General features: G+C 51.3%; 1 protein-coding gene across 1 annotated transcript; it reads right to left on the bottom strand.

The window, feature by feature from the left end:
- Positions 1-223: 223 nt before the first annotated feature.
- KRT82 (keratin 82, type II) lies at positions 224-12,458 on the bottom strand. Its single transcript, XM_012002186.1, has 9 exons — positions 11,936-12,458; positions 9,951-10,159; positions 7,543-7,603; positions 6,781-6,876; positions 6,238-6,402; positions 3,165-3,290; positions 2,293-2,513; positions 2,058-2,089; positions 224-1,494 (listed from the first exon to the last, which is right to left on the bottom strand). Exons 1-9 carry the CDS (start codon positions 12,344-12,346, stop codon positions 1,274-1,276), a joined length of 1,542 nt encoding a protein of 513 aa, XP_011857576.1. The 5' UTR covers positions 12,347-12,458; the 3' UTR covers positions 224-1,273.
- Positions 12,459-25,061: the final 12,603 nt, after the last annotated feature.

Here is a 25,061-nt window from a genome sequence, read left to right as displayed (position 1 = left end):
AACATGGCAAGTGACTTGCGAACCTTTGGGGTGTGATGTGCTGGTTTTGTGTATGATTTGTATGGAGCCCTATTTCTTCCACAGGCCATTTGCAAATTATTTACATGTAATGTTTCTGTTTGTGTAATATTCTTCATTTCTGTTCCCAAACCTCCAGTCCCCAAAAGCTGCTCACCAGTTCCCCCTCAGCCTTATCACACTTTCCACAGAGCAGAGTAAATAATCCTGATTTCTGTAATCCATGAACAGAGTAGGTTTATTTTGAACAGAAGCCCAGACGCTCAGGGCAGAGGCCCTGGAGCCCCAGTGGGACAGGGCTTGGCAAGAGGGACTTCTGGGAGGTGGAGTCAGCCCACAACTCCTCTGTCTATGAGCTCCTGAGCCCAGGGCCTCCCAGTCAGCTGGGGCAGCCCCACATCACTGTCATATCAGACCTAAAGCAAGAGGAGCTAAAGGGAGGGGGAACAGGAAGGGGCGGCTATGTACAGAAGGGATTGGGTGGAGGCGGGACTGATTCCATTGAGCAAATGATATCTGTTTTTGGTTTTCCATCTGTCCAGTAAACATTCCATATCCTTTTGCCCTTTGTTCTAGGCATTTGCCTGACATCACCTGCCAATGTGAGCTCAGGAGAAAGATTTACTCTCATAGTTTGAGTTCAACATACCTGAGACAGTAAATCTACTGCCCAAAGGCCACCGTTTGATTCTCTGTGCTGAGAGGACATTGGCAGGTCCTGACAGATCCTGAAATCGTGGCTCTTGACTTTGGAATTCAGAGTGGGATTTGGGGGTGTCTCCTTTTGATATTTGCAGTGGTGCATGTTTCAGGTGGTGTTAAAGGAAATTCACTCTTCTTAGGGGCATGAAAGCCTGAAGTAAGGGCAGTGTGGAGCCTGTGGTGGGAGAGGAGCTGGCTTTGTGAGGAAACTTCCATGGGATGATCCACAGAGCAGAACTGTGGTGTGTCCATTTGACCTTCTGGGGGTTATTGTCATCCTGGGGTTAGGAGCAACGCATTCTCTTTCTCTGCTGTCCCTCCCCACCATCCCGGCCTAGCTGAGGGTCTGCACACAGCTGAGTGGAAGGTGACTTATGAGGCAAAGGAGGGGTCCGAGGGGCAGCTCAGTTCCCAAGGAGGGAACACTGGAGGGGAATGTGTAGTCAATACAGGGAGGTGGGGCTTTGGAACATCCTTGTCTTTAGCTCTGGTGGGAGTGTGACATCCAGGGCCATGGGGCTGGGGCCCTGTCTCCTGGATGTCTGGGACTGTGCTAACACTTGTGACTGGAGGAGCTACCCCCAGCCCCTAGTTTCGTGCTGGAGTTACGCCCGCTCCCACAGCTCAGTAGCCCCTGGGGCTCGCAGGGGACATACAGTTCACCAGTGCCCACGATGCTGCAGCCCCCACTGCTCCTGAGGACGCTGGTGCTGAGGACAGGTGTGCTGACTCCACATGGCTCGTACAGGATGGCGCCTTTGGAGCTGCTCACCGCTGTGGGAACAGGAAGGGATGCTCAGGGCCCCACACGGTGTGGCTCTCAGTGTACTGCCCTGAAACCCCTCAGCCAGGCCGTTCTTCCCACCTGCTGCCACTCACCTCTATGGACATCCCATTCCAGCCTCCAGCTTCTGTGTCTCCCACCCTAGTCACACAAAGTACTTGCAAGGTCCCCATGCACCTCTCCCCTTTCCCTAGAGCCTGGGCGAGGCCAGGCCGGATTCAGCTTCACCCTTTCTCAGTTTCTACTGGTCCCTCCTTCCTGAGCTTGCTTCAAATCCTTTTCTTCTAGAAGAGCATCCTCTTGTCAGGGTGGTTCTTTGTGGCTTCTGGGCCCCGAAGCACTTGGACCATGCTGTTGCAAATCTGCTCCTAGTCTGACTCCCAAAATATTTGGATAGCCCTTTCCATCAGCCTGGGAGCTCACGGCAGACAGAGCTCTTCCTTTGGGGTAGGGGAGGCATCAGAGGTCTGGGAAGGGGTGGTGTGGACTGCCTGTATTGGAGTGATCAATCCCCAAGACCCCAGAGCCAGTGGCGCACGGCTCATCTACTTACAGATATTCACGGGCCCGATGCCTTCGCACAGCCTGGGGATGTGAAGAAAAAGAAGGTACAGATGCAGGTAAGTGCAGCATCTCCCGGCTCTTGCCCTTACTGTGGACCATGTGCTGCTGTGGGTTTTCAATGACTGGGGTGGGGGACGGGGTGAGAGACACTAGCAGCCGCCGCCAGAGGGCTGGGTGATGGTCACACCTGGTGCCCATCTTTGACCCCTCCCAGAGGAGCTCACCTGTGCTCCTCGCCCTCCAGCAGGCGCCTGTAGGTGGCGATCTCAATGTCCAGGCCCAGCTTGGAGTTCATCACCTCCTGGTACTCCTTGAGCAGGCAGGCCATGTCCTGCTTGGCCTTCTGCAGAGCCTCCTCCAGCCCTGCCAGCTTGCACTTGGCATCGTTGAGAGCCGCCTCGCCCTGCTGCTCTGCCTCGGTTATGGCACCCTCAAGTTTGCAGCGCTGTGGGAGGGGCACAGAAAAGCATCACTGGGGGCCCTGGAGCCCCAAGTCAGACTTGCAGAAGAGCAGAGAGAACATGGGGGTGGCTACGTGCCAGGCTCACATTTGCTGCAAGCTTCATCCTAGGATTGCGACATCTGGTTCCTCCAGGGAACTGGGATGGGTTTTCTGTCTAAAATACCTCCAAGAGAGCTGGGATTTTCTTCTTAAGTATGCTGAGAATTTCTGTGGGGCTAATAGGTTTTAAATGCCTAGCTGGTCTTCCCTACCCCAGGAGAATGGAGTGGGTCTGATTTTATGAACAATTCAGAGTCACCTTGAATTTCAGGATCACAGAATCACAGTCTTTGGGTCTGAAGGGACCATGGAGAACATCTTTTCTATCCTTGCACCTAGTGAACCATCCTTGCTTTTCATCTTTGACGTTGGTCACCTCTTTTCTGTTGGGGACCTGACTATTTCCTGTGGCTGCTCATCCTGCTGTGGGTCAGCCCTTTTGTGGAAAGGGCTTGCTTCTGCTTGAGCAAGGCAGCACAAGTTTATTCCCTCTTCAACAGCACTCACAGCAGGGACTGAACCCGCCCTGCACGGCACAGACTGGCAGTCAGCCTAGGATGCCTCTCGCAGCGAGGAGGTCCTCCCTGGCCTCACCTGGGCTTTGACATTCTCGATTTCTTGCTGCAGCCGCTGGATCAGCTTGTTCATTTCCAGGATCTCGTTCTTACGGTTGCGGAGGTTGTCACAGTGGTTCCCAGCTGTGACTCTTAGCTCCTCATACTGCCAGGACAGAGAAGTCAGAGCCGCAGGCACGGCAAGGTGGCATCTCCTAGCCTCCTTTCTCACTGTTCCCAGTCTTTTCTCCCATGACTTCCTAGTTCAGGTGCTCTCTGGTTCTCATACTGGTTCTGCTCCTTTACCTTCTTCCACTTCTTGGCAATTTTGGGGTCCTTTATGTGGGCTGCTCCTGATTCCCATCTCACCCCATCCCCAGTTCCAGGCTTGTTAGATTATTCTCCAGCCTCTGAGATCCCCTCCTCTGTTTAGCTGTTCTGTGTCTGGTCCTTTTCTCTGTCCCAGAGCCCAAGTTCGCCCGAGGGCTCTCTCCCTTTTAGATATGCCTCTGGATCTTGGAAGGGGTTTCTGTGCTCAGCCTGGGTTGCCTAACAGACCAAGGACTGCCCAGCGAGATGGGTCTGCCCATCAGGATGAAAACATTTGTATGTTTTCTTTAAAAACAATTTAAAAAATGCAATTTATGTCCTACCTTGAGGTAACACTTTTTTAATAAAAACCTTTGCACTCTGAATCCAATTTCTGAATAGTGTGTACAGATTACATTTGTAAGTTTTAAAAAATTAGCTGATTTTAGATTTTTATGATAGTGGGTGGGAGCATATTATATAGAAAATGCAAAACGAGAGATAAGCACATAATCACATTCATTGGCTCTTTTGTTATTTGGTTACAGTAGGAAAGTCTGCAGTTGCCCAATAAATATCCATTCTTCTCTTCTTAAAACAGAACCCCTGGCTGGGCACAGTGACTGGCACCTGTAATGCCAGCATTTTGGGAGGCCGAGGCAGGCAGATCATTTGAGGTCAAGAGTTCAAGACCAGCCTGGCCAACCTGGCCAACATGGTGAAACTCCTTCGCTACTAAAAATACACAAATTAGTTGGGCATGGTGGTGCATGCTTGTAATCCCAGCTACTTGGAAGGCTGAGGCGGGAGGATCACTTGAACCTGGGAGGCAGAGGTTGCAGTGGTGCAAGATTGCACCACTCACTGCACTCCAGCCTGGGCAATAGAGCAAAACTCCATCTCAACAAACAAACAAAAACAACAACAACAAAAAACAAAAAACAAACAACAACAACAACAAAAACCCAGAACCAAAGAGAACCCTGCTTTTATTTAGGGTAACCATGAGCCCAGATAAGAGAATATTTCTCAGCTTTCCAATCAATGAGATCTATGGCCATGGCTGGGCAGGGCTTCTGGGTAAGCTCTCTAAAGGAGGGAATGACCCAGTTGGTTTTTTTCCCCTCTGTTCTCCTTGCTGCCTGGCATAAGCATGTAAGACTGGAGGTGCTGCAGCTGTCTTGGAACGTGAGGCCACCAAGAGGATGAAGCATGTATTACAGATGGCAGAATGGTGAGCTAGAAGGATCCTGGGTCCCTGATGATGTCACAGAACCTCTGTGTCATCCTGAGCAGTCTATTTTGTACTTCAAGCTACTTGAGAAAAAAGTAAAAATTCAATTTTAACTACTTATTTCTGATCCTGGTAGCCAAGTGCAGTCCTTAACTAATAGAATTGTCTCTACGATTCTGACTTAGCAGGATGGGAAAATGAGGTGGTTGTAATCCTGAACCCAACCTAGCTGATGGTGGTTGCCAGGGGCAACCAGAGGACGGGCCAGCCAGAATGAAACCTGGCCGTGGGTGGGCCACAGACGGGTTCACCAGGAGCTGACTCCAGGTCAAGGTTTCATACTTCCAACCACCATGGAGCTCCAGAAAATAGGTAGAGCATCACTTTGGGCACTCCCTGGGTAGTGGCACCCGCTGCCTTCAAAACAAAACCAAACGACTTAGCACAGCCCTGCAGGTATACTGTGACCTGGCCTCAAGACACCCCTCCAGCCCGGTCTCCACAGCACATGGCACTCCAGGCCCCTCGCTTTCTGCTGCTGTGTCCTAGCACCCGCTGCTCAGCCTGGCACACTCTCCCCCCATCTGCCCATTGACTCTTATTTGTCCTTCAAGATTAGATCAAATGACAACACCTTTGCCCTTGCAGACACAATTTGTTCCCTCTGTCATCAAACTCCCTTTACCTGCTGCTCCACCTTTGCAATCACTTCCTGCTAGCTGGTGTTTTGGTTTGGGAAGCGCATCTTTGCTGGCCACCCTCCCTACCCTTCTCCTGGTTTATTTTCTTCCTAGCACTTGGTATCACCATCTAACAAACATCCACTGCACTTACGTGCCTTGTTCATCATCCATCCCCCTGCCCCTTCAACCCACCCTGGCCCCCAACTTGTCTCTGGAATGAAAGCGACATGAAGGCAAGGACTAGTGTCTATTCTGTTCCCTGCTGTGTCTCCAGCTTCTAGAACTGTGCTTGGCACGTGGTGGATGCTGAACACACAGTGTTGAATGAGTGGGCCAGTGAGTGCTTGCATGCTTGGTGCCTTCCATAGGCAGGGCGAGAGGGGGTGAGCCGATGATATTTGTTAAATCTAATTACCCTTAGGGCCCCCCTGCCCTCCAAGCAAGCCCCTAGTTATTAAGTCTGAGGCCATCTTAATCACTGTTTCTGCTCTACCATTAGTAGCCACCCCATGCCACCAGCCTCCTCCCACGCCTCGAAACTTAGAGCCCTCTTTGCCATCACCACCAATTAGTATTTACTGAATGCTGCCAACAGGAGCACTTCCGGTGAGTCTTCAGGTACAAACAGCCAGGCGCCCTGGCACCCTGATGACAGGCCTGGGTTGTTCGGGGAAGGAGGGGTCCCTCCCACGTGCTCTGCAGGGATATGGCCTGGGGCCTTGCAGAAACAAAGCAGCTGGGCTTTATGGGATTCCCTGTGTCTGTAGCATGGCGCGGCTCTCATTAACTCCTCACCCACTTCTGCGGGGAAGGAGTCTGGGGGTCCTCCCCTCTCCTGTCTCTTTGTCAGCTCTCCAGTCTCCCTGCCCCCAACCCCCGGGCCTCACCCGGCACTGGTACCAGGCCTCTGCTTCGGCTTTGCTGCGGCTGGCAATGTCGTCATATTGCGCCTTGATCTCAGCAACGATGCCGTCCACGTCCAGCTCCCGGCTGTTGTCCATCTTCACAATGACCGAGGTCTCAGAGATCTGAGACTGGAGCAGGCAGATCTCCTGTGGGGAGGGCCCAGGTGAGAAGGAGTGAGCTCTCTGAGCTTCCAGGGGCAGAAGAAGGGGAGAACCAGTTCTGACCTTCCCAGAGCAGAGTGCATAGAACTCTGCTATGGCTGTTCTGGGCTTCAGTCACCAACTGACTCCTTGTCCCCACCCTCTGGTTGCCCAGAGCTTGGTGGAGACTTCCCCAGAGGGGCCTGTGAGCCATGGCCTGGATGATCCAACTTCTGTGATTCTCACTGCCTGAGAACCGTCTCTCCAGTGTGGACCTCTTCTCATGCTAGCCCTGAAATATACCCACTGGGCGGCCACTCTGCTGCCCTCTCGCTCCCTTGGCTCCAGCCCAGACTAACCACCCAAGGGCAGGGCTGTGGGTACCTCCTCATACAGGCCTTTCAGGAAGTCGATCTCCTGCACGAGTGCCTCTGCATTGGTCTCCAGGTCAGCCTTCATCAGGAAGGCTGTGTCCACATCCTGCAGCAGAGCAGGGACAGAATGTGACCTGGCTGGGCCACCTCACAGGCAAGCTGGTGGCAGGGGGAAGGTGTGGGGCTCACCTTTCCTCACAGACCCCCCACGGGCAGTGAAGGGGTGATGGAGCCAAGGTGGGAAAAAGGGGTCCCTAGTCCCAGGACCCCAGGTCTGGCTTCCTGATGGGAAAGGACCTGAAGGGGGTGGGGCTTAAATGAGCCTTGGCAACAGCCTCTCAGAGCCCGCTTTGCAGAGTCTGGGCCTGGAAATACCTGGCTACCTGTCTGAGGAGCCATCGCGATTGTTGTCATGTTTGGGGGCTTGCAGCACAGCTTTTGAGCTTTTGTTTTGATTTGGCATTGGCGTCTGTCCCGTCTCCAGCTGCTCGGGCAGGGGTAGACATGACTTTAACCCAGCTTGGGCCTGTATGAGTCGGGAAGTGGAGGCCAGGCCAATGGCTGGCCTTTTGCAAGGGGACAAGGTCGGCGGAGAGGAGGCTGGCCTTCCTCATTCTCAGGGTTAGTGGGGCTGGCACAGGAGTCCGAGGGGTGAGAAACCCTTTTTCAGGGTGGGTGGGCTGCAGACACGTTTGGACTCAGTTCAGGGCTAGGTGGCCTGGGGCAAGGCAGTCCAGCTCAGGGGCTCTGCCTGTCTGAGCATCCTCCTCACCTTCTTCAAGGCAACAAACTCATTCTCGACACAGGGACGCAGGGAGAGCTCTTCTTCATATCTGATGGAAAGGGCAGGAAAAAAATGCTTTAGTCGGGCTTGTGGATTTTGGAAGAGATCTTGGCATTAGGCCTTTGGGGGCGACTCTGCCTGTCACTGACTGAATGCCCTGGGGAGTGCCCCGGTCCAGCCCTGTCTTGGCACCTCTAGCTCCTCCACCCACTTGAGATGGGTGAGTAGCCACTTTTCAAGCTTACTCTTCTCCCCATTCCTCAGGAGCCTGTTCCCGCGATGAGTCCTCCTCTGGGAAGTCCTCCTTAAAGCTACCTTCATTCTATCTTGCTGCCGAGGAGGTTCACTTCACCTAGTGGCCTCCCTTGGGAAGGTGGAAGAAGGCTGTGCTGCTGGCCTGGCTGTTTTTTCTGAGTCACTGGAATTCCCAGCTGACCCGTGCATCCTCCTCGTTGGGAGGGTTCAGAGCCTGGCCTCTACCTGTGGTCCATTTGCAGAGGTAGCAATTATCCATTTTACCAGACCCACAGAGACAGCCACGCTATTTCCTCAAGCTCCTTGGGGCTCCCCAGCCCACTCACCATTCTCCTAAGGCAGAGGGAATTGGTCAGGGGGTTCAGTTTGATGAGCGGCATCAATCCATTAAAAGCTTCTCTGCTTCATCATGCCCATCTCTCTTTTTTTCCCAGCAGAACTGCTGCAGCACTGGCCCTGGACTCTGGAGCCTAGTCCCCTGGGTTTGAATCCTGGCTCTGTCCTATGCAAGCTGTAGGCAAGTTGGGTAAGTGACTTGGCCTTTCTGCCTCATCATGCACAGCTTCATCATCCATAGATAACACTATGTTTTGCCTCACAGGGCTGTTGTGGGCTAACATGTCATATGCATTAATACCTGAAGAGCACTAGGACAGTGCCTGGCACAGGCTCTGTACTGTGAAAGTGTTTGCTATTATTCTTAAAATACCAGTTTGATCTCATCCTTCTCCGATTGTCTCATGTTTAAAAGTCAAAGTTCTCATCTTGAGCTGCAAATCCTGTCTCTTAATCTCACCTTGCTACTCACTCCTCAAGAAAGGCATTGCTTCTGCTGAGAGGCTGGCCTCCACCCCTCCCACAGCCTCACTGCATCTCACCTGTCACAGTCTGCTAGAGTTGCCCCCTTCACTTGGCACGCCCTGCCTCTTCCTTGTCACCCTTTCCTGTCCTTTCCCCATTTCCAAAATGGAGGATAATGCCATTGGAATGAGCCATTATCCTGCAAGGGCCAGAGCAAATGGCACCTCCTCCAGGAAGGCTTCCTGGACTCCTGTTTCCTCCCTTTCTTGGGATTTCTCCCCCTTCTTCTCTGTTTGTGTGTAGGTGCAGGTGGTCTGTGCACACTGGACTGGGAAAGAGCTAGCCTTTTTTCTTTCCATAGCACCCACACTTTCTAGCACAGTGTCTGGCATTGAGTAGGCATGTGGTTGACACCTGCAGTGAGTGTCCCCAATGTGGTTCCACTCCACTGACCCAAACCCTTATGACCTGTTGCTCTCAGTATATTTGCCGTGTTTCTCCTCAATAAAAAGACACCTGTTTCAACTCGCCTGCCTCTAACATGCACTCCCATAGGACACTGGACTGTCACGAGGCACTGGATTCTCAGGGGGCACTGGACTCCCATGGGGCACTGGATTCCCATGGGGCACTGGGCCCAGGACCTGGTGAGACAATTTATCTGGGCCTCAGCCTCTTGCAAGCACTTAATTACCATATGCTTATCAACCACCTACTCCAAGTTGTGAATCAGACCTGGAGCTCGTCCTCAAGGGGAGCAAGTGTAGCAGAAGAGAAAACAGGAACCACAAAGAACTGGGAAGTGAGGCAGAAGGAGCTAGAGCCTGATATGCAGGGAAGGGGCAGAAGGGCTCTGCAGGAAGCCGGAGTTGGGGGTGAGAGAAAAGGTGGGCTGTGGTAGCTTGGACGTGGTGCAGAGAGATGCTGAAAGGGGTGTGCCAGGCAGGAGGAGCAGCAGGAACAAAAGCCAGGAAGGAAGAGGACTGGGGATCTGTCTATGGAACAGGAAGTAGTTCAGGATCTGCAAAGGCAGAACAGGCGGTTTCAGTTGAAACCTGGAACTCCAGAAGCCACACATGAGAGAGCTTGTTTTACAGAGAGAGAGAGAAAGTTCCTGAGGGCCTTATTTAGGTGGAGTAGTGGGGAGGGAGATTGCAATACACAGTCTCAGAGCTCCCACCGTGTGCCAAGTGGGGTGCCCTGCTGACAGGATCCCACCTAACTGTTCTGCCACCCAATGAACTAGGTTTAGGCTCCCCATTTTATAAATGGAACCGGCCTGGACTGTTTCTGTCCCTTGCCCCAGGTCCCCCAGTAGGGTGAAAGCAGCACTGACTCACTTTTTCTTGTAGCCCTCCAGTGCATCCTGGAGGCTGCAGAGCTCTGACTCTAGCCTCACGCGGTCCCCAGACACACAATCCAGCTGCCGCCGAAGGGCGCTGATATAGCCCTCGAAGATGGGCTCGATGTTGGTCTGGCAGCACCTCTGCTGCTGCATGAAGTTCCACTTGGTCTCCAGCAGCTTGTTCTTCTGCTCCAGGTAACGGACCTGCAGCCAAGAGTGGAATGTCAACAGGCAGCAGAGATCCTGGGGACCATGGCTTAGAGAGGGCAATGGAATGAGTTTGTGCTCTCTCTCCCAACACATGGCTACCACTGCACTAGATTTGCAAAAATCAGGGTCTCTGCATAGACTGGCATCTGAGGGTATGTTTCTCTGTGTCTTCCCTGCCTGGGGGAGCCTAGTGGACCCCTACCTTCCACTCAGAGGTTGTGTGTTGTAGTGGACAGCACTTCTCCAAGAGGCCTGGGCAATCCCTGTTTCAGCACTGCCTGCCTGCCTGTCTCTATCCTCATGACCTTGACCGAGACATCCTGTCCCTTCAAGCCTTGCTTTGCTTCCCAAAGCTCCTACTTGGGACAGTGTATGGGAAGAGACTCTGTTAACTTCACACTAATGTCAGAGGATGTGAAGATTGGGGATCAAGGTTTTCCTTTATGACAGCCTAGGGAACTCAGGGGAAAAGTCAGATCAAGGAACTCTAAGCTCTTTTCACTTACTGTGCTGCATCCTACATGGCTGTATCTGAAAAAAAGTCCAGGTCACAGTAATGTGGATAGCTGCTGGCCACCTCCTCCCGTTTCGTGAGGTAGAAACTGAGATTAGGAGTTGAGTAAGTTGACCATGGCCACCCGGCTGGACATTGACAAAGGGAACGTCCTTGCTCTGGAATTTTCTATATTGTGCATTGTCTGTCAAGAAAACTGCAGAAGTAGCATTGCCTTACTTCTGGTCAGTGGCTACATCAACAGGAGACACCCAGCCTAACAGAAGGTGGTGTGATGTTTTTGCTAATCAGGGCCCATTTGTTGGAATAAGTTTATAGCCAGAACTTAATAAGCTTTAGAAATAAAACTGTGAGTTTGACTAAACAAGTTCCTCTGTGAAGCACTTTGGCATATATTACCTCCCCTAATCTCCCGCCGTCACTCCTCCCCTTCCTCACTGGGCAGCATCGTCCAGAGGCCAAGAGGTGAATGGCTTGCACAGGGATTCCGGGTATAGGAGGAGAGTCAACGCCAGTGGCCAGGGCTCCTGACCTCTGGCCCAGGACTCTTGCCCCTAAACCTTGGGGTCACCAGAAACACGAGCTCAAACTGTGGAATGAATCCTGACGCCAAGAGCCTCCCTGGGGCTTGGGATGGGCCCAGGGGCTGCTGAGGGATGGCAGGCCAGTTCAGCACCTTCTGAAGTCACGCCTTCCTAGCAGCCTTTCAGTGGCTCTGGGGTTGACAGATGTCAGACTTTCGTGACCGTCACCTTGTGCCTCTAGCTCTGACTGTCCGCTTTCCTTTCATCCCAGGCTTAAACTGATGGGAAATTCTGGGGTCACAGTGCCCATCCTCACCTTCGGGCTCAAGGGTTGTGACCCAGCTCAGGCACACAGAAGACAGTTCTACTGTTAAAGCCTCATCAGGAAGGGCATTCATTTCTCTGCCTCTCTGATCATTCCTTTCAGTATTGCTTTGGAAGTTCCTCTTACAGTCTGACCTCAGGCAACCTTGGCGATTGGTGATTTTGTCAGATAATATTCAGGGAAAGAGGATATATTTTTAAAAAGACAAGGAAGCAGAAATGTTTAGTATGGAGTCTGATCTAACTGGCTTTCAAAGGCTGGTGGTCATGGAATGTGAGAGAGGCCACTGGACAAATTGAGGCTTCCTCAATGTCAGTCTCCTCCTCCTGGTTCCCTTGGACCAGAACGAGACCAGACCCCAGATCTGCAGTGGGTCATCCCATGGCCCTGGGCCACTGCCCCCTTACCTTATTGATGAAAGATGCGAAGCGGTTATTGAGGCACTTGATCTGCTCCTTCTCATCCCTCTTTACCCTCTGCACGGTGGGGTCGATGTCCAGTGCCAGTGGGACCAGCAGGCTCTCATTGATGGTGACAGGGGTGATGCAGGCAGAAGGCCCACAGGTGGCCCCCAGTCGGTACCTGAAGCCAGGCAGGGTACCTCCACACCTGGAGGCTACCCGGGGCCTCCCAAAGCCCACATTGCACAGGCTCCGTGAGCTGAGGCAGCCCAGAGCTCGGAGGCCCCCACCACCCCCGGGCCGGCATGGCCCCTTGCTCACTGCATAGTGAGTGACCATCCGGGGCATGACAGCCGAGTATGAGCTGAAACTCTGACCGCCACACCTGGAGCCTGGCTGGAAGGAGTGGTATGACATGGCAGGAGAGAGAGGCAGAGAAATGGGGCCCTGGAGGAAAGAACAGGGGGCAGGATGATAAAGTCATGGCTCAGCTTCCCCCCTTTTATCTGGTAGGGGGATGGAGGGCTGAACTGGGCCAAACCCCAAATCACCATTAAACTAGGTTTATGAGCTTGGGATATTGGCAGCGCTAAGTAGCAAGGTGGATAATTAGGGTAGCGAAGAGCAAAGAGAAGGGGCCAATGGTCAGTGCTGGTGGGCCCTATAAAAATCCTATTTGTCCTCCTTCCTTGATTGTGGGGGTGATGAAAGGGGCCAACCAGACAGATATGTTCCATGTATCCAGTGGCTCAGCCTCAAGGAAAGAGAGAGTTGGGACTATGTCATTTCTTAGGAGGGAGGTGTGCCTTGAATTATACACCCCGGCTTCCGTGGGATTACAGGGCAAGTCCCATACACTTAAGGATGCTCTGGCTATGTCCCCAAGGCTGCTTCTAGTCTTTTTTGCAGATCCTTCCAACCCAAGTGCCCTCTGTGGGCTCCTAGATGAGTCAGGAAGTTCCCAGGAGGAAGGCTTTTGGGGTGGGAGAAGCCTCCCTACAACAGGCCAGACTTTAACCCTCCTGAGCTCTAGCTCAGTGACCCACTGTCCCATGGGGGTCTTGAAGGTAGACAGGCTCCAGGCATAGATACTTCTCTACAGGGCCCATCAGTCCACAAAGGCTGTAGGGAACTTGAGAGGAGAGGCCTGGTGCTTGAGAAGGGCAGAGGAAGGGACACTCTCCCCAACGCTTCTGGGGTCCCCAAAAGGCATGATTTCAGCATCAGGTCTCAGCTTCCATGTGGCTGTTCCTTTCCCCTTCTGCCCAACCCAGCCTGAGTGCCCCTGAGGTCAACAGAGCCAGCTTTGGCCTGAGAATGTCTCTGGGGAGAGTTGTTGCCTTTGGGAATTTTCAGGTGGATGTGGGATTCAGGGATTCAGGCTTTCTTTCCAGCAGCAGGTCACAGACACAGATCTTTGGAGATGTCTGAAGTCCCCGCCTCACTTTCTTTCCTCCTCCTTTCCATCAATTTCATCAGTGAAACTTTTGCCGTGGCCAACTGGCCTTTGCCTTCCACACTGAGACTCATTACTAGGCCAAAATCAAGCCAATAATAATAATAATAACAACAATAAACATTTATTGGGCGTTTACCATGTGCTGGGACCACTCCGTACTCTTTATATCCATGGTCTCATTTAATTCCCTGACCACACCGTGAGTTAGTTACTAAGCCACAGACAGGAAAATGGGGAGCAGAGCAGTTAAGAGCAGCATCCCCAAGTCACACAGCTTGTGGCCGATCAGCTGGGAGTCCATCCTGTTCCTTCTGACTTCACCCTGCTGTGCTGTTCCAGAGCAGGGAAGTCCTGGTGAGGAATTGGGAATCTGCTGCCCATAACACATTCTGTCGTCCCTCTCCCTCAACCTTCCAACCTGTGGATTAGGACACTGGGACTCAAAGGTTTCTTGAGCCTTGGAAATTCTCAGTCTCACTGTGACATTTCACACTCCCTGTCCCCTTTTTCATAGTCCTGACTGTGGGCCCCAGAGTAGTGGAGAGGGGAGGGGTGCAAGGCGAGACCACAGGCCACGATGGGAGGCAGAGGGTTGGGTGAGGGGGTTCAATTGCAGGGTGTCAGGGGAAGAAGACCACACTCTGCCCTGGACTGAGTCCACAGAGAGGGCCCAGGATGGTGTGAATGTTGATGGAGACACTCAGAGGCCCCACCAGAGAGCAGACTCACACTAGGGCGGGTGAGGGAGACAGTGGGCAGCGCCGGAGGGCAGGGGTCACTGCAGCAGTGGACACAGCAGAGTCTCCCCACCATGTCCAGGCCAGAGGAGGGCTTCAGTGAGCATGTTGGGTTCCTCGAGCCCAGGACCAGAGCTCAGGAGCAGTGGCCAGGGTGGTTCCTTGGATTCACTGTGGGTGGAAGGCAACTGTTCCCTGAGCCCCCCGAGTCCAGGGTTGCCCTCTGAGTGTGAGCTAGGACAGGACTCAGTCAAGACCTAGAGAGCTTGGTGGCATTTTATGAAAGTGGGTTCAGGAACTAGGGGGCATAAGGGAATAGGCAGTTGAGAAGGCTGTGATTTTCTTCGGAAGCAGTGAACTCCGTCTTCACTTTGGCAGTGCAGTAGACAATCTCTATCTGCCTTTGGAATGTGTTTTGGCAGGTGTTGGGGGGGGGTTGATAACTTTTCAAATTAAATACAGAAACCACCCTGTGAAGGCCTCAAAAAAGAACCCCATGCCTACCCCATCCCCATTTCCAAGCCACCTCCTCCTGTGTCCTTCCGGGGCTCAGCAATGTGTCCCCTCAGAGTGAGGAAAAACACCAAAGAAAGAGCCACCTCTCCTCTGAGTGCACTAGCCTGGGCCTCTGCTGTGGGGCAGGGAATGTGGTGTCCTGGCTTAAGGAGCTTCAGTGTCAGCCACGACTGAAGACATGGAACAGAGATGTTCAGAGACAGGGAGATGGAAAAAGGGAGGTCGGAAGAGAAAGAGCAGGCAATATTGATAGATTGTCAAACGGAAAGAGTGGGAGAGGAAGAAGGGTGAAAAATACAGGACAGGAGGAGAAAAGGGGATTGAGAGAGAGGAGGTGCGGGGGGCGGCAGTGGGGAGAGGTGAGTAGAAAAAGAAGTGAGGGTGAAAGGTGAAAAAGGCAAGGTTAAAAGGAAGGAAAACTTTTCAGAAGAGAGATGTGGCTAGCACAAGAGAAGAGGAATAGTCCTGAGCCTGGAGGATTATTTTGCAGGGATCTCACAGGGCAGTTCTTAATGCAGGAGAATTAAAATAGGCTTTTCATGGTGTATTTCTTGCAAACATTTTGGGCTGAGCTGCCTTCCCACACCCTCCCATGAACCTGCTTCCCTCCCACCCCTCTGTCATCGAGGCATTTCTGTTTAGGAACAGCAAGTCTAATATTGACTTAAATAAAGCAGACTTGAAAGAAATTTGGCTGTGAACTCTCATTCATTGCAGCTCTGGGCCATGGAGGGCTTTTGAGTTCTTGATAACATCATTCCATTCTATTATGAATAAACAAGAGTTGATCATATTTTGAAGGGTGTTGATTTCTCACTCAAATATTCTGCTGGTGGGAGTTGTCAGGGGACTTGACTGGGACCAGGGCAGGGAGAAGAAAGGAGGTGAGGAGGTGGTGTGTGTGGCAGGGTTTGCAAGACGTGTCCTGGCCTGAGCGGGAAAAGTGTTCCATCTGCAATGAGAAATGTGCGTGGAAACTTGGGCCTGCACTGCACTCGACCTCTCTAGGGCACCAAGGTCAGTTCTGAGGTCCTGGGAAGGACTGCATAAGAGGCCTTGTCTTGTGGTTGCTGTGAGTCTGGCTCAGACAGGAGGGGGAAGACCCTACTGCACCCCCTACTCTGGAAGTTTCTTAAGGGCAAAGTGCTAGCCCAGGTCCTGGCACAGAGCAGTTGAGTCAACGTTGGTTGGAATGGATGCCTGTGGACCCTGCAGGGCTCTGAGATGGGGAGCGGGTGGGGTACCTCTGTGGGGACCTTCTGGAGGCAGAGGGATGGACAGGATGACCTCACAAGCCACTTCCTGCTCCCTGTGCCTCCTGCTGTTGATTTTGTGTGTAGGATGTCAGCAAAGCATCAAACCTTGGGACTGGGAAGCTTGAGGGCTTGAGGGGAGTGGCAGCGGAGGCAGGTGGGGTGTGTGGCTCCCATGACTTCCTCGTGGACCATCTCTTGGAGACAATGAATATGTTGGAGCTGCTGTGACTGCTGGTGGAGCTGATGCCACTGCTCCTGTTGTTGTGGCAGAGGCCACTACTGCGGCCACCCCCACCCACACAGAGGACACTGCCCCCACTGGAACCTGTGCCCCCGAAGGAAGAGACCTCAGCTGTGGAGAGGGCACAGGGTATGTTGGCAGGCTTTTCCCATTTCCCATGACGCCTTTCCTGGGTGTCATCCCCATGCCTGCTCCCCTCCCGCAGTGCCTTGTTCCAGGCAACCCTCCCTCCCCTGAGAGCCTCGGGGAACACCTGAGCCAGTGTGAGACAGGGTGGGCATGGACTCACTACCCTATCACACGCTACCTCCTCATGAACCTCTGCAGAGGACATCGCCATGCTCAAGGCACATTCACAGCTGTGACCATGTGGATCTCAATGGGGCTGAGAGGACACTACTACTACAATCACTCCCATTTTGTAGAGGAGAAAATGAGGTGCAAAGAGATCAAGTGGCATACCCAAGTCCACGCCCACCAGAAGCCAAGGCTTTTAGCTCCTGTGCTCGGTTCATTCCCTTGTCTTGTAGGAGGCTCTCACATTGGATGGAAGAGGAGGCCTTGTATTCTGGAAGGGAGCCATAGACTCCTGTGTTGAAAGAGGCCTGAAGGCCACCTGGACAAGCCTCCCCCAGTACCAGAATCCCTCAATGACATTGCCAAGATGCAATTGTTCAGCTTCTGCTTCAATATTTTCAGCAACAGGAGCTCCCTACTTGGATGCATCTTTGCAAACCAGGTAAACATTTGGAAACGTCTCATTGATTTCCTCTCTTGGCGTCTGTTTTTCCTGGTGAGGCATTCCTGCCTCTCTGATGAGTTGGTTCCAGGCTCTTCCCAATCCTGGCAGGTCAACCTCTGTAATGTGATCTGACCCACACGGGTCTTAAGGGGATTCTACTCCCATGACCAGGAGTCAGTGCTCCCATTAATGCTGCCTACGATGCTGAGCTTTTACACACAGCCCCAGAGCCCTGGTGGGTCACTCTGTGAGGTCATTCCTGCTCTCCCTCCTGTGAGTTGAGGCCATGCCAGATCAGTCACTGTTGTATTTGTTGAATTAATATGCTTCAATTCTAAATATAGGTCTTTACAGTTAATCTGTTTAATAGCCTCTCGTTATTTGTGTTAGTTTGAGTTCCTGACAGCACTAGCTGAGAAATCAGGCATTCAGACTGGGGACCCACGATTGTTTGAATAGTCTTGTCCCATCACTGGGATCTTCTGGGACCAGCCCTGGGGGTGAGGGGTCACCTGCAGATTAATCTCCACAGTTTTTGTGGAGATTAGGCCAGAGAGGGGATTAAGTTGTTGAGTTCCTTAGTGACATGGAATGTGCCCCTTTTGAGTTCTCTCGACTTCACGGGGAAGAAGGGAACAAAAAGAGTCTCCGTAGAGCCTCCAAAAGGGTCTTCACGACATCCCTGCCCCTACCTGTTCATCTTTGATCCACCAGACCCTCAGGAGTGATGCTCTCAGCTTCCATTGTGCCCCCTACTTTTCTGCCATTCCAAGACATTGACTCACAGGTGCTCACAGCTCTGACATCTTCAGTGAGTCTGTGACCACTGGGCAGAGAAAGAGACATTTTGTTTACTCAGAGGTTAAGGGGCCCTGAGTTCTTCGTATTTAAAGTTATCAGCACAGAGTGTTTACATGTATCAGGCACTGTGCTTGGCAAACTCTCCCCTCAGCTCGTTAGCCTTGGGAAGCTCATGTGCACCTGTGAGGGAAATCCAGGAGAGAGAGCAAGCCACAAATACAGAGAGAAATGAGAAGAGGCAGCTGTGGCAGAGAGGTTGTGCGAGACTGTCAGCTTGTCGGGCAATTCCAGAGTCCCTGAGGCTTGTCCCAAGCATGGTTGCATTTGTTACAGGACTTGGGAGGAAAGGGTCTTGCTTAGAGTCCTTTCCTTGACTCCTTTGACCCTCACCCCTGCCCTGGGTCCAACAGCTGCAGGATGCAGTAAGATCCTCTATGAACTTTAGGTTGAAAATATGAAAGAATTCCCTGAAGTGGATTTAATACAAAGGAGGTTGGAGCTTCATCATCTTTAAAAATAAGATTGATTTCTGTCCCCCTTGGATAATTTGAGACTTAGCCAGAATGGAGAAAGTGATGTTCTGAGGTCCTTTTCTTTTCTTTTCTTTTTTGAGACGGAGTTTTTCTCTATCTCCCAGGTTGGAGTGCACTGGCATGATCTCGGCTCACTGCAACCCCCACCTCCCAGGTTCAAGCTATTCTCCTGCCTCAGTCTCCTGAGTAGCTGGGATTATAGGTGTGCACAACCATGCCCCACTAATTTCTGTATTTTTAGTGGAGATGGGGTTTCACCATGTTAGTCAGGCTGGTCTCGAACTCCTGACCTCAGGTGATCTGCCCACCTCGGCCTCCCAAAGTGCTGGGATTACAGGTGTGAGCCACTGCACCCAGCCCTCTGAGGTTCTTTCCAATGCTGAGCTTTTCTGGATTGAGAGTAAGTAAAGCAAACTAAGGTTTTGCCATTTACTCCTCCAGAAGAAAGTGCCTTTTTCACATCCTTCAATCCAATCAAGTTGACAATATTAACCATTGCACTAGGTGAATGCGTATTTATATTCCTGGAAAACCACTCATCTGGGAGGCTCCTCTCTGCAGGAGCTGAGTGAGGCCCAGGTACAAGTCCACCTGGAGGCAGGAGCATGGATGGGAGGACACCTGGGAACTCAGCCCCCTACCTGCTTCTACAAGTTATCAATCTCATAGTGCAGCCTCTGCATTAACAGTTCAGCTCAGAGATCTCCATCTTGGTGGTGTGGAGTTCATCCTGTGCAGGCTAGCAGAGTGCTGTAGCTCCTTGTACTAGGAGGGAGGAGAAGCAGACCTTGGATGGGGGATGCGTGCAGTGGGCAGGGACAGCCAGGCCAGGGAAGAGAAGGCTGTGGCTTCCCATAGCCCCATAGGGTTTCATGTGTGTCTGACAGCCTCCCTGCTGGGCCGCCTCTGGCCCAATCAAATTCATTTGCATTTTCTCTTGGCTCTGTCCCTCACTTTCTATGCCCACTGGCTTCACCCTACAGCTGGACAGCTGTGACTGTGCTCTTTCCCTTCTTCCTGTACCTGGTCTTTCTTCCCTTTCCCTTGACACCATGTATCTCACCCTCCCAGACTCAGTATCATGCAGGGTGCCAATCACTTTTCCTTTGTTTGTATTTTCCTCAGCATTGCAACTTATCATCCCAATGACTCCCAGGGCAGAATGTTTGCTCTCATCTGGAAAATCCCATTCTGTGGCTTAGATCAAGCCTTTGTCCTCCAGCCCCTGGGCCCCAGACAGTTCCTCCTTTCTTCTCTGGATCCTGAAGCCTCCTCCACAAGGAGTTAAACTTTCCTCTTGTCCCCACCCTCCCTCTCTCTTCCTCCTGTTGGCACTGATGGCTGGAACTGTCCAGCTGTCCCTTGTCTTTCTGATACAGGGCATTGGAGATGTTTCCATCTTACTCTTGGCAGAGGGACTGACCACCTCTTGCCTTTAACTGGCTGTTCCCCAGGTCCTGACATGCTTCCCCCAGGTAACATAGGGTGAGCCCCAAGCTGAACTTAGATCCCTTGACCCTATCAGACTGGGACATCTGAGAGGACATGGCTCTTAACTTGTTTGCCTTTGAAATCTCAGTTTTTTTGTGCTTGTTTAATGAACTTGACCTTGATGTCTCACTTTGGTTTAGTACCAGAACTCAGCCTCGGCCCTGCTGTTGTTGGCGATGTCTTCATGCTGGGCTTTGACTTCAATGATGATGCTATTTGGGTCCAAGTTGCAGTTGTTGTCCATCAACAGGAGGACCACAGGGGTTTCAGAGATCTGGGCCTGAAGCTGAGCCAGCTTTTGTGGTTGGGTTCAAATGAGAGAGCTGAGGCAGAGTGTGCATGTGCATGTGTGCATGTGTGTATGTGTGTATGTGTGCATATGTATCTGTGTATGCATGCATGTGCATGTATGTGCGTGCATGCATGTGGGTGTGTGAGCATGTGTATGCCTGTGTGTGTGGGGGGGCATGTTTTTGGAGGCTGTGACCTGCCCCCTAGAACAGACCTTGGCATTGAGGGTCTTGCACGGTTGGGATGGAGTGGCCTGTGTAGGCTGAAAGGGCTGGGAAAAACATTAGGGAGGTTGTTGAGTTTATAGCTGTTCTTTGTCATCAGCTCATCTGTGTGGAGGGAGCAGCAGCACATGTAACTCTAGCCAGAGTTCTCCAGAAGCCACTCCTTTTGTCACAGGAGCACACCATGTTGTGACCTGTCAGTATCACAGATGTCTCATGTTCTGAGAAAACACAGCCCTTCACACCGAATAAAGAAAATATCTTGTGAAAGAAAACTGAGTCAGAAAGAGCCAGAAAACTTGGCTACTTTCCAGTTGTGTTTCCCAATTTGGCTCCTCCCTGCTTCTCAGGGATAGGATGAGAAATGGAAATCAGCTGGAAATTGCAGAAAGGGCACCCAACTGACAAATTCAAGTCTTGTATCTGCCAATCACTTTTAAATAGCATCCTGGATCTCAGCAAAGCTGATCATAATACTGGCCTTGTATTAATTCGTGAAGATTAAATGACATCCAGATAAGATGGTCTGGAAACAGTAAACCCACAATTAATTTGTTAATTATCCCTTTTCAGGATCGTCTAACTCAGTAGTTCTCAGAATGTGACCTCAAACCAGCAGCATCAGCATCACTGGAAACTTGATTGAAATGCAACACTGTGGGCCCAGCCCAGACTTACTAAATCAGAATTAGTGTTTAGCAAAACTACTAGAAGATTCTGATGCTCTTTAAAATTTGAGAATCAGTAGGCCAAAGCAGGAGTCTAAGTAAAAATATTCCTTTGCTCTCTTTATTAATGACTGATTCATACGTTCCCCGTTTCAACAAATTATTATTTTGTTACTGTGCTGCAGCTAATTTTTCCCAAATGGTTTTTCCTGGCTGTGGATATAGTTTGAAGGTCTCAGCCCTCAGGCTCGCTGGCCGTGGGCTAGTTCAGAATTGGGAGCCAATACCACCCTGGTTGTCAGCATTGAAGAGAACAAGCAGAGAGGGGGCTGGTTATCCCCCGTCAGCTGTAAGGTGGAATTGGAGCCCACCCAAACAATCAGAGCTGAAGCCCCAGGTCCTGGAACCATGCGACCAGCTTCTGTTGGGCATTATGTGTGTGTGACCCCTATGGGCATATCCCCTGTTCTTACCAGGCCTACCTGGAGGCACTCCACTCACTCTACACCCCACCTCGACACTGCTGGCCCTATCTTCACCACTCTCCCCTCTGCCCCAGTCACACTGTCCTCCTCCTGGCATTCCTGGATCATACCGGGGGGAATTTATACTTCCCATTCCCTCTTGCTGGAGCACTGCCCCCGCCCACCACACTTCCTGGCTGACATCCTCAATTCCTTCAAGTTTCTTGTCCAACGTCACCCGCCCATTGCCTATGATTGCTTTCTACTGTCATTTGTCTTCATTGCCTCTGTAGCATCTGAAATGGTACAGTGATTTATCTCTGTTGTGCCTTTATCCTGCACTATACCATAAGCTTTAAGAACTTACGGGCTCCGGGCTCCGTTGTGTTTGCTCAGCACTGTGCCTGCAGCTCTGTGGAGGACACAAATGGAGAACCAGGCAATTGTGTTGCTTGCTTCCAGAAGCACCTGAGGGCTCACTAATTGCCACTTGATTTGTGTAATTGCATCACCCGGCAGTTGCTCTAGGAAGAGCAGCAAGTAAATTTGGGCAGGGCAAGATGAGCCAAGTTGCTCAGAAAGTTCTACGGAAATCCATATTTTAATGACAGGTGGCCCATTTTTCTGCCTGCCCAACAGAACATGCTTGATCCAACTGGTTAAGGCTGAATTTTTCATCTCTCCTGACCTGCCAGCCGCTCTGTGGAACCTCATTTTCTCCTGTGGTAGGGGAAGCGGCATCCGCCTTGCAATATGCAGATGGGATAAGGAGCAGAGAGAAGACTAGGGAAGGAGCCCACAGACTCTGTGCCCAGCTGGGGCTCCAACCTCCAGCCCCCAGTCCTTCAGTTGGAGGGGGCACCGGGCACTCTCATCACCTTGCAGAAAGTGCTCAGGAAGTTGGTCTCATCCATCAGGGCATCCACTTTGGCCTCCAGCCCCACCTTGTTTATGTAGGCAGCATCCATGTTCCACAGAACGCGCTATCACTCTGGGCCTTACCCTTCCAGGGATAACCAGCCCCCTCTGTCTGTGAATTAGGTGGAAGAGCTTCAGTTCCCAAGGTCAGAACAACTGTCTACTCCAGGCCATGGAGTAGGACTTGGCAGGGAGGGAGGGAGTAGAACTTCCAAACTGTGTGAAGACCCGGGCCTTCAGGGGTGCCCACCTGCTCATTAGCTCTGGTGCCACATGGAAAGATCTCCTGCGTCACCTCACATGGTGAGGACTACCCTGTCCTGGCCCCGGCCACCAAGCAGGAAGGCCCAGAACTCCGTGGAGCTGCTTCCGGAGTGCCCCGTCCTCCTGAGCCTGACTGGGTGCCTGGAGACCCAGCCCAGGACAAGGCCCATTTTGTTTCCCGTCTCCACACTGGACTCCACACGGGGTGGGGGCTGGTGTTGGGATTTGCAGCTCAGACTCTGGAGTCCTGGGTCCTGACTCACTCCTGATTATCTAGGTAGCCCTGGGCAAGTGTCTTTACCTCTCCGAATTGTAGTTTTCCCACTGTTAAAGTAAGACCTACTTCTAGGCTTGCTGTGCAATTAAATAAGGCCTTGTATGAGGCCACTGGGAGCCGGGCAGGAGGAACTCTCTCCACTCACCTTGAGCACCACAAACTCATTCTGTGCCTCAGTGCACCTGTTGAGTTCTTCTTCATACCTGTGGGAAGGATCAATAAGTGGTTTGGGGTTGGAGTGGGTGCTGGGAGTTAGGTCAGAACAGTGGAGTGGAGGTGGGCAGACAATGGCGGGTCTGCAGAGCAGCCTTAGCAAATGCTCCACTGTAGCCTGGCTCTCCTATGACACACATGGCCCCAAATCCCAAATCAAACAAACCACTAAACAAAACCCAAAACCAAAACAACAAGACAGATTCCCTCTCATTCTTTCTGAGGTTTCTTTTCTGATGGCTCGGCTCCTTGGAGTATTTGGGTCCCCTAAAGGAGCATATACCTTTTTTTTTTTTTTTTTTTTTTTTTTTAATGGTCTTGCTCCAACCCAGGGCAGGGAGGAGAGGAACTGGGAGAAAGGTCAGAGGCCGGCAGCCCCTCACCCCACAACACCCGCATTTCCCTCACTCTGTTCAGGCACACTAAACTGTGGCCTAAGAAGTAGAGACTTCAGGCCCATAGGAACCCTCTCTCCCAAAGCTTTCTCATTCTTCAATTTGCCTGTAGGCAGCAACCCCGCCCTGTCTGTCCCCCAGGGGCATGCGGAGGTGCCCTCCTGCTCACTGAGCTCTGGGAATGAAGTTTCCCTTCTATTCCAGGTGAACCATTCCCCACCCAACCTACCTGGGTGCATCAGCACACCCCACCCTCGTGGTGCTAGACAGCTGTGGTTTTGATCTCAGCTGCTCTACCCATCAGTCATATGACCTCTCAGAGAATCTTTCTCTACTACGTAATGGAAAGTTGTCATTCTTTTAAAACCAGAGTCCCATCACATGACTTACATGAAGCAGGATCTTCCTGGCTTTCATATTTCCTCTGCTGCTCCATAGGATCTGAGAAAATCTCTTGCCTGCCATTGAAATTTCAATATTGTACTTTCTCCCAGTGTTCTCTGGGAAAAGCAATTCGGTTTTCCTTATTGTTTCCTTGAGTTGCCTTTTAAAGAACTCTGAACGTCTCTTCTTTACCTAACTCCGTACAACTGTCCTCATCTTCCATGCGGCCCAGCTCACAGTCCCTCTGCTGAAGGGCAAGCATCACCTGGCCCTGCACGGGCCACTTTGATGCCACAGGAACATTGCCTGGCCGTTGACCAGGAGCACACTCTTCAACAGATGCCCTGCCATACCCTGCGCTGTGCCTCCTTCCTTTTCAACCCTAAGCTTTAGCCTTCTCCTCCAGGAAGCCTTCTTGGATTGAAACACTGTTAGTCCATGCTTGCATACGTGTTATAAATTACCCATCTGCACTTGCTTCTTTTGTCTGCGTCTGTATCACTACACATACATCCCTAATCATAAATACAATAAACATAGCTAACACTTATTAACAACTTACTATGTGCCAGGCACTGTGAACCCTACCAAGCACCTTACATGCAAGTTTTGATTTAATAATCTCAGTGCTCTTGTGAGATGGGTACTATTGATGTTTCTTTTAACAGATAAAGAACCTGGGGCTTAGAGAAGTTAAATAATTTTCTTAAGGTCATTCAGCCATTAAGTGATTGAGCCAAGATCCTAAAACCACTGACTCTGAAGTCTATAGTGCTGTCCGGCAGAACTTTCCATGATGACAGAATTGCTCTGTATCTGTGTTCATTACAGGATCCATTAGCCACGTGTGGCCATTGAACACCTGAAATGTGGCATGTGTGACTGAGGAACTGAATTTTACATTTTATTTAATTTTAATTAATTTAAATTTAAATACTCACGTGTGGCTCCTGGCTACTATGCTGGATAGCACAACCCTAAAACCTGAACTTGTGCTATAGTATACAAACAGTGTTAACCAAAACTCAGGATCCAGTTACTAATTTTGGTTGGACCAAGATAATTAAAAATAATTGGAACCAGAAAAATAAGAAATAAAAATAAGCAAAAGCAATAAAATCAATAACTTTGTATCTACAGGCGTTAGTATTTGAGCATCTCATGTTTAGCGAGGTGTGTGTGTGTGTGTGTGTGTTTGTGTGTGTGTGGGTGTGTGTGTATGTGTGTGTGTGTGTGTGTCTGTGTGTGTGTTTGGGGG

Source organism: Mandrillus leucophaeus, unplaced genomic scaffold (assembly GCF_000951045.1).
Source record: "Mandrillus leucophaeus isolate KB7577 unplaced genomic scaffold, Mleu.le_1.0 Scaffold118, whole genome shotgun sequence".
NCBI lineage: Eukaryota > Metazoa > Chordata > Mammalia > Primates > Cercopithecidae > Mandrillus > Mandrillus leucophaeus.
Note: the sequence above shows the minus strand (reverse complement) of the source record. Positions and strands in the feature narration are given on the sequence as shown.

Coding starts and splice junctions, on each gene's coding strand:
- KRT82 (XM_012002186.1), bottom strand. CDS start 12,346: ATGTCATACCACTCCTTCCAGCCAGGCTCCAGGTGTGGCGGTCAGAGT. Junction 6,877..7,542: donor AGTTTGTTGCCTTGAAGAAG/GTGAGGAGGATG, acceptor GCTCTGCTGCAG/GATGTGGACACAGCCTTCCT. Junction 2,090..2,292: donor CTGGAGGGCGAGGAGCACAG/GTGAGCTCCTCT, acceptor TCACATCCCCAG/GCTGTGCGAAGGCATCGGGC.